We start from the raw sequence: 9,758 nt of genomic DNA, 5'->3' as shown, positions 1-9,758 counted from the left end.
AAACCTAAGAGAGTTTATGAAGTCCTACCTAACAGAATTCTCAAAGTACTTAGAAAACATGCTATTTATAAAATTTTTAACTATACAGATGACAAAAAGATGATAAATACTAAGTATATTTTAACCAATACTGAAAATGAACTATTAATTGTTACTAATTAAGCATCCTATTCATTCAAGCATTGGACATCAAAAAATGCTCTTTAGGGAAATAGAAAATATTTTGTCATTCGTCAGGAATATGAACTGAATAATTATGAAGTACATCACATGCACAATACACTGTTACCATTCCTAAAAACTATGGCTCCATACAGAGTATGTCAGAATAGTAGTCTGAACTGATCCTGTGCAACATGACGCTAACATGCGAGTACAGGATTTGCTGCTGTGACCTTAATATGATAAAAGTGCTATTTCTCTCATGCCAAAGCCCAAGCTGACAGAAGTACAAGAGTGGGCTTCATGAGGCCATGTGCTGCCCTTCTTTAGAAATTTCTTCCAATCTACAAGGCCAAAATTCACAAGTACACCATGTTCCAGCCCTTGGTAAATGGAAAACAAAAATTGGAGCACATTTTTAAGGATGTGATCTCTAAGTTACATACATCACTGCAGCTCACACCTCACTGGCTGACCTTAAAGTCACATGACCACACATTTTATAGCAAAGGAGGCTATAAAATATAGCCACCAGGTAGGCAGTCATGTGTCTACCCAACACTTAAGGATTATTTTTAAAACAATATTGGAGAATAATCAGCATTCCCTAATAGAGATAAAAAATAATGAAAACCTCTCAGAATATTCAGGGTTGTTTATTTATTTAACTTCAAATAATTACTTTAAATGTCCAGTTTCGCAAGAAACCACTCTGTATGTTATCACAGTAAAAGATCACAGCCTTTGCAAACATCAATGCATCACATATATAGGTTCTTAAATTATGGATCTCTAATAAAGATAAAAAATACATACACACTTATCCACATATATATACAAGTACATAATGCACACACATATACATGTGTATATGTGTGTACATGTATGTGTGTATATATATAATATTGATTCTCAAAAGTCTTCCAGATGGAGCAATAAATTACATGATCATTTTATTTATAGGTCCTTTATTGAATTATTAAGAATATTGCACTATTTCTAAAACGTAAGAGTTTTAAACAATAAAATAATTTGGTACTGATTTTTTAATTTCTTTGTTAATAATCAAATTGAGATATTTGGGGGCAGCTATGGAGATAATTAGTAGGGTACAAAAAAATTAAAAAGCCTGAAACTTTCAACAAGTATAAAAGAGATGTTCTAGTCATTCTATATAAAATTACATTTCAATAATTCTCTAGTAAGAAGCCAGTCATTGTCTATACCCTTTGCAGTTAACTCTAACTAAAAAACACCTTGCAGGGAAAAAAACCTCACAGCTTAATGCAATTAAATAGCTATACTTAAATAAATCCAACTAGTCTTTGAAATAGCATAAGTCAAACATGCTTTAACTATAATTACTGTATTAAATAAATAGAATAAGGTGATATCTCAAATCATTGGATAATTCAATAAAAAATTGTGAAATAACTATCTATATAAAAGTTAATGCTCTAAATCATACCATGCACAAAAATTTTTTTAAAAATAAACAAATATGGGAATATTTTTTATGAATATGGAAATAGGGAAGTTGCAACAAGTTATGAAATTGACTATATAAAATCTTAAAACTTTGCCCTGGCCGGTTTGCTCAGCGGTAGAGCGTCGGCCTGGCATGAGGGGGACCTGGGTTCGATTCCCAGCCAGGGCACATAGGAGAAGCGCCCATTTGCTTCTCCAACCCCCCCCCCTTCCTCTCTGTCTCTCTCTTCCCCTCCCGCAGCCAAGGCTCCATTGGAGCAAAGATGGCCTGGGCGCTGGGGATGGCTCCTTGGCCTCTGCCCCAGGCGCTAGAGTGGCTCTGGTCGCAGCAGAGCGACGCCCCAGAGGGGCAGAGCATTGCCCCCTGGTGGGCAGAGCATCACCCCTGGTGGGCCTGCCGGTGGATCCCGGTTGGCGCATGCGGGAGTCTGTCTGACTGTCTCTCCCGTTTCCAGCTTCAGAAAAATACAAATAAATAAATAAATAAATAAAATCTTAAAACTTTAATGCAGTGACATAACATCATAGCCAAAGCTGACAAGTAATGAACAAAGTGGAATATATAGGAGATAAAAGATTAATGTGTAGAGACAAAACTATATATAATTATATATATACAGATATATAATATATATATATATATTTGTGTAGGTGTATTTATTTTGTTTTCCCTCTCTTAGACAATAAACATTCCAATAGAAAAATGGACAAAGGACATTTAAATGCATGTCACGGCAAAAATAAATAGTCATCAGCATTTGAAAAGATGCTCAAACTTACAAGTAAATCAAATGTAATTAAAATTCAATTCTGAGGTAGCATTTCTTTTTTTTTTTGAGGTAGATTTTTCTTTAAAGCTTACCAGAATTTCAAAAATTAACAAGACTAAGAATATGGTGTTGGCAAAAATATATCTTTTAGAGACACTGTTAAAAATGTTCATAGCCCTACACCTACCATTTTAGAAATTTATTATCTAGAAATACACCAACATGCATACCAAAATTATGAAAAAACCTTGTCAGGTAGGTAGTTTATAAAAGCTTTGCTTTTTTAAAATGTTAGAAACAACACAGGAAATAGAAAGCATTCAAAATATTTCTAACATTATAATAAAGGCACTTGCAAAATAGCATGGACAATATAAATCTATTTTTGTTTTAAAAGACAGAGCAATAATGTATGTTGAATTCCCTGTATAAAATAAAGTTGGAAGAAACATATCAACCTTTTAATAATTGCTACCTTTAAGATATGAAATTATGGAGAATTTTTATTCCCTGTATAATCTAGTTTTGCTAATATCTTAACTATTTAACATGAATGACTATCTAAAATAGAAAAGACTGTGATTAATTCAGTTTCTGAAATGGTTTCTAATTCACTGTTAATGCTGAAAATTCAAAATTTCAGAATCAGGAGGAGTCCTTAAGTACAAAGGTGTTTATTGTCTTTTAAAGATACTTACTGTGGGCCTGGGCCGGTTTTAGCTCAGTGGTTCTTTTGAGTCAAGTTCGCTTGTTAAAGATACTTACTGAATAGTTAAGGGACACAGTGTATTCTTTAATTTGTGGGTTGGTGTATAAACAATACAGGACTGGCCATGAGCTGCTAGGTAGCTAAGTTAGGTTACTAGTACACGTGCTCATTCTACCATTCTCTTCATGTAGGTGTATGTTTTAAAATTTTATTTTTTTTATTTTTTATTTTTTTAGATTTTATTTATTCATTATAGAGAGGAGAGAGAGAGAGAGAGAGAGAGAAGGGGGGAGGAGCAGGAAGCATCAACTCCCATATGCACCTTGACCAGGCTAGCCCAGGGTTTCGAACCGTAAAATTTTATTTTTTTAAAAAACAACAAAAACCTCTAAAATAATACTAACATATTTTCAAACAAACTAGCAGTTAGATATTTTTAAATTTCGATGTGGATCGATAATCACCCTGCATTTGTCTTAGTAATATTTTGCTTCTGGAATTCTATGAGATATTATAATTTCATTATAATAATATACATTTTGAATTTTAGTATAGTCTATATGGGAATGTCAAATTTGGTAGAAAGCTACTGGTAAATCTCTTCTTCCAGGTATTAAAGGAGTAAGGTAATTTTTGTCACCACCAATTAAAAACTTTTACGAAATAAAGACTGTTATAAAACAATTAAACCTTGCAAATACACTTGTCTCCGGGAAGAAAGTCCTAGAGGAAATTCTGCTTATTAAAATTGCAATTTTACTTTCCATTAAAAGGAGACTAAGACAACAGAAGATGGGTTGGCAAGACAAATTATTTCTTAATGTCAGCTGAGCTTATTTCAAATGAGATAACATATCTACACCAGGTTGAATTTAGTACAATTTTGTCTCCTCAACTCATTTATCTAATTCAGTCATCTTGATTATAGCCTCCTGGACTTCATTTTCAGAGAAAGAACTCTGTAACAAACAGCCCACACAACATGCTGATTACTGAACAGTTAATTCTAATTAACTTGGGCATGGCAAGAGAATTTTGATAAAGTCCTAGAATACAAATATAGTCTGCTTATACTAGACTAACTTATATAAAATACCCACAGCATAGTCTCCAGACAAAACAACAGAGTCAAAGAGATCTAATTTAAAGAAACAAATGAGAAAATTAAAATCACAAATAATTTATTTTTCCGTTAGAGTTGATACAGTTTTAAATAGCAACAAAGTACACAGTGGTGGAAAATTGGCACAGAACCTATAAGCATTTCAATCACAATAAGGCTGTCCATGCTTTATCTGTTCAAACTTGATGTCCATTTTCTACTGACCAAGTTGAAAGAAAAATCTATTCTGACCTTAAAACACACTCACTCTCTCTCATACATACACAGAGACACATTGAAATTCCTCCCTTTGATTACAGTATGTTGAGAACAGTATGTTTTGCTTATTCAAATTAATGGCACACCCTCTGTTTTGTTTCCAGATAGAAGTGGGAAAAACCAATTCAATTATAAACAATACATCTTATTCCCTGGGCATAGGCAACAGGGATAAAAACAGCAACTTACCTTTGGGCTAGATGTTTTCAGATTATGCTTAAATAATTGTGGTTATAAACTTCTCAATGCATGATTTCCTGCCTAATGCAATATCTCTGAATTGAGCTAAAATAATCAGGCACAGGACAGTCTCAAATATGATTAAATATGCCATGTTAATGAACAAAGTGATCGAGAATGCAGCCTCTATGCTTTTAATACAGATCATAATTAACCTCATCAATAAGCATTTTCCTAAGCATCTTTTTGTTTTATCGACCAACACAAAAAAAGGGAAAAACGTAAAAGTCTCCCTTTATAAATGGTATTATTTCCAGTTAAGAAAGTTGAAATAAAGGTTTGTAAGTCTCCTGAACTTCTCTATTGCATAAACCAGTTAACCTTCTTTTAAAAATAAAATTACTGAATCAATGTTGACTCTTCTTTGATATTATTTATAAAATGCTTTGATATTATTTACTAACTTTCCTGATTACTCAAACAAGGTAAAATTAACACTTCTGTTTTAATTTATTGCTATTGTAAGAGAGGATTACCATTTCAATTACTTGAAACTGTTACCAAGATCTTCAGATCCAGCATGAAGTAACTATTATTGCCTTACATTTTAAAGCTGTATTATAAATAATCTATATAAAAACGGTTTAATCCACAAAACTGGAAAGCTTTAAAAAAATGTTTTTACTCAAAACTGTCTCACAGTGCCCTTGATTACCTACCAGATAAAAGGGATGTAAATTTCCTCTAAAGAACATGAACAGTGGACACACAGTGTGCCTGGTCTCCTCACCTCTCCCTTTACAGTACACCATTTTGAGACCAACACAATCAAGCATCCATCCTGTTCTAACCCACATTAACAGATTCTGTCCAATGCGTAGTGTACCGCCTTGCATATTTACCACATGAAATAAACATAATATACAAAATATTGCTACTGTAAAAAGTGTACATTTCCCTCTTCCCCTTACAAAAGAATCTGTGGAAAAGTATTAAATTCCCTTAACCTTCATAAACATACAAAGCTGTTCACACCTTTCAGTCTGTAACAGTCCATTTGAAACAGTTCTGAAATCATTGCAAATTGGTGGTGTCGTATATTCTGTCCAATGTTGCCATCTAGAGTAGAAATGTGAAATTAAGAGTATTCTTGAGCTACTAAAGCCTTTTAAACAACTAAGCCACAAAGGCTGCTTATTGATGAAACAGCCAATTAGCCACAAGGTTTTTCCAAAAACTAGATGGAATGGAAGGATCTCTTCACAGGGAGGTGTCCACAGTGCTGAGGCGACAATATGGCTGCTATTAGATACTGGCTATCGGAATGTAAGTATGTTTTCACTGCTGGTAATTCCCATACTGTCCCTAAAAGATAAATTTTAAAATACAATTAGATAATTTGATCATAATAGTTTGCACAGAAAATGTTAACACTGCTGTACTGTAATAGCAATTACATTTATAACAAACAAAACTTGTTATGTATTAATGCAGTGGTCCCTAACCTTTTTTGGGCCACAGACCGGTTTAATGTCAGAAAATATTTTCACGGACCGGCCTTTAGAGTGGGACGGATAAATGTATCATGTGACTGAGACAAGCATCAAGAGTAAGTCTTAGACGGATGTAACAGAGGGAATCTGGTCATTTTTAAAAAATAAAACATTGTTCAGACTTAAATATAAATAAAGCGGAAATGATGTAAGTTCTTTATTCTTTCTCTGCGGACCAGTACCAAATGGCCCACGGACCAGTACCGGTCCGCAGCCCGGGGATTGGGGACCACTGTATTAATGTACATAGTACCTCTGTAATTTCTTCTGACATTACATTCACTTGCAAATGAATTTCAGAGTCTTTGAGCATAGAATAGTACTTGTCACACAGTGGATATTTTAATGTTGGTGAAATTTTGTTGAAACGATTTGGGCAAGAATGAGTAAGAAGTTCTAGTTCTAAATTCTATATACATTAGAATTTAGTTCTAAATGTATATACATTAGCATATACATTTTATGCTAGAGTAACAACTTTGCAACTGTTCAGCTTGCTATAATTACTATTATATGAATTAACATCAAAGGTGTTTAGGATAAGTGGTACGGATATGTGGGAGGTAAAAAAAAAGAACCTTCTGAAGATGTGGGCCTTTCTCTGAAGCCAGTGATATTCAGACAGGCAGCTGGTACATAAAATCAAGGGAAGTTTGTTTTGTTTGTGTTGCTTTGACTGAAGTAGGCTTGAAAGCCTGTAGGCTGACAGGACAGGAGAGAAAAGGAGGGTACAGATATTAAACAGGTGATGAAGTGGCAAAATTCTACAAGGGAGGTAGATAATGTCCAGTATACAATGTTAAGTTTGGCTTTTGGGGAAGAGAGGGAACAGCTTTTCCTCTACAACAGAAGAAAAAGGTATAAGAGAAACATATTAGAAAATATATATTTTAACAAAAATTTCTTAGATGTTTTTAAAATTGCTCATAAAAAGTACCTATTTTCTGCCCTGGCCGGTTGGCTCAGCGGTAGAGCGTCGGCCTAGCGTGCGGAGGACCCGGGTTCGATTCCCGGCCAGGGCACATAGGAGAAGCGCCCATTTGCTTCTCCACCCCTCCGCCACGCTTTCCTCTCTGTCTCTCTCTTCCCCTCCCACAGCCAAGGCTCCATTGGAGCAAAGATGGCCCGGGCGCTGGGCATGGCTCTGTGGCCTCTGCCCCAGGCGCTAGAGTGGCTCTGGTCGCAATATGGCAACGCCCAGGATGGGCAGAGCATCGCCCCCTGGGGGGCAGAGCACCGCCCCTGGTGGGCGTGCCGGGTGGATCCCGGTCGGGCGCATGCGGGAGTCTGTCTGACTGTCTCTCCCTGTTTCCAGCTTCAGAAAAATGAAGAAAAAAAAAAAAAAAAAAAAAAAGTACCTATTTTCCAAAAACAGTACTCACTAGAAAGAACATAATCAGCTAACTGTCTCTTTGGTTAAACCCCTCCAAGTCACATTAATTACTTTTTATCCACAAAGTATTTCTAGAGTTGAAATACCTGTGTATCATAGGAAACAGTACCCTAAACAAAACTCTACATTTCCATAGAAGTAGATATACTTGAAAATCTGCTGAACGCCACTTTATATCTAATGGATTAATGCACTATAAATAAAATTAAAGTATTTAAAAATTATACTTTACATAGTTATATTCAGAAAAATTTAAAGCCAATGCTTATGTTGAAATACTGGTGGGTAAAATCTCAAATTTAGGATTTGCTTTAAGATATTCTGAGAAATAAAAACGAGTATGGGGGATAGAAAACAACCCTGGCCAACGTGGAGAGACTGCTGACCTAAGAGTAGCTAAAGCGGCCCCTCCTCACAGCCTTTCCTACTGGGGAAGCAGACGTGGTGGCAACCGGTCTGTAGCTACAGTATACTCTCAACTTCCTAAAGAACTTTAGGGAGGTGGAATAATTATGATGATCAAAGAAGTACAGCTAACCCTCGAACAATATGGGGGTTAGGGGTACTGACCTCCCCAACTGCGGAGTTCAAGACAGGTTTCAACTGTACAGCTTGACTGAACTGCAGTCAACTGAAAAAATATCCATTTAAAAGTGGGCCTGTGCAGTTCAACTCTGTATTATTCAAGGGTAACTGTACATCATATGTCTATCATATATCAAACATGACCTATATCATGTTTACCACATACCCTAACCTAAAATGGCTTAGACGAATTTTCCTAACCTAACCCCAATTTATCTCTCCAGTCTTGCCTCTTCTTCCCTAGCTCTTGCTTTACTGAACATCTCAACACAGTCCTTTGACTACACTTCTTTCTGACTAGGACACCATTCCCACCCCTACATCTACCTGGTTAATACCTAGTAGACCTTGGGCCCTCGCACTTATATACAGTAATTCCCTCACACTCATATAATACTTCCCAAGGAACATACTCTCTTTATCTGGGTTAGCAGCTTCCTTCCACAAAGATCTTGCCTTTCCTCATCCACATACTTCTCACACTAAATTGTGCCATCTGCTTACTTGTCTGAACCCCACATAGACTGAAGTCCACAAAAGCCAAGTCCATGTCTATCTTAGTTCCCAATATACCTCAATCTTAGGTATCTGGCATCTAAATGTTGCTCAAGAAACATTTACTTAATGATTTTAAATCTAGGGGATTTAGAAATGCAGTGATTTAGAGAGAAAATTGTTAGTCTACTCTGTGATATACTGAAGCTGAGGAAACTGGAAAGACACCAAAAAAGATGTTCTGTACATAGGTGGAAAAATGAAGGTGAAGCTGGGTTTAAACGGGTGAGCTGAGGATACTGACAATATAAGACTGGGTAAGTCTAGAAACGAAGAAAAATGCTATGTCAAGGACTGATACAATGAAAGAACAACATGTATTAAATGCCAAAGTAAAGTAAAAAAATCAAGACAATTGCTCCACGAGCTATAAGGACTATGTCTCTTACGTACCTAGGACCTATTACAGTATCCAACACATATTAAAAATTAAAAAATAGCCTGACCAGGTGGTGGCACAGTGGATAGAGCATTGGACTGAAATGCAGAGGACCCAGGTTCAAGACCCTGAGGTCGCCAGCTTGAGCATGGACTCATCTGGTTTGAGCAAAAGCTTACCAGCTTGGGCACAAGGTCACTGACTCGAGCAAGGGGTTTCTCCAGGGGTCCCCAAACGTTTTACACAGGGGGCCAGTTCACTGTCCCTCAGACCACTGGAGGGCTGAACTATAAAAAAAACTATGAACAAATCCCTAAACACACTGCACATATTTTAAAGTAAAAAACAAAACCGGAACAAATCCAATATTTAAAATAAAGAACAAGTAAATTTAAATCAACAAACTGACCAGTACTTCAATGGGAACTATGCTCTTCTCACTGAACACCAATGAAAGAGGTGCCCCTTCCGGAAGTACGGCGGGGGCTGGATAAATGGCCTCAGGGGGCCATTTGGGGACCCCTGGGTTACTCAGTCTGCTGTAGCCCCACGGTCAAGGCACATATGAGAAAGAATCAATGAACAACTAAGGTCTCACAATGA

At 36.2% G+C, this 9,758-nt stretch overlaps 1 protein-coding gene across 4 annotated transcripts in view; it reads right to left on the bottom strand.

Moving 5' to 3' along the window:
• Window positions 1-4,293: 4,293 nt before the first annotated feature.
• Window positions 4,294-9,758, bottom strand: part of SS18 (SS18 subunit of BAF chromatin remodeling complex) — a 71,505-nt gene continuing 66,040 nt past the window's right edge. For all 4 annotated transcript variants that reach the window (XM_066246535.1, XM_066246536.1, XM_066246538.1 and 1 more), the window contains one exon: window positions 4,294-6,055. In XM_066246535.1, the coding sequence (XP_066102632.1) occupies window positions 6,029-6,055 (27 nt within the window). In that variant the 3' untranslated portion in view covers window positions 4,294-6,028. The remainder of the gene's footprint in view (window positions 6,056-9,758) is intronic.

This window comes from Saccopteryx bilineata, chromosome 11 (genome assembly GCF_036850765.1).
Source record: "Saccopteryx bilineata isolate mSacBil1 chromosome 11, mSacBil1_pri_phased_curated, whole genome shotgun sequence".
In the NCBI taxonomy this organism is placed as follows: Eukaryota; Metazoa; Chordata; class Mammalia; order Chiroptera; family Emballonuridae; genus Saccopteryx; species Saccopteryx bilineata.
Note: the sequence above shows the minus strand (reverse complement) of the source record. Positions and strands in the feature narration are given on the sequence as shown.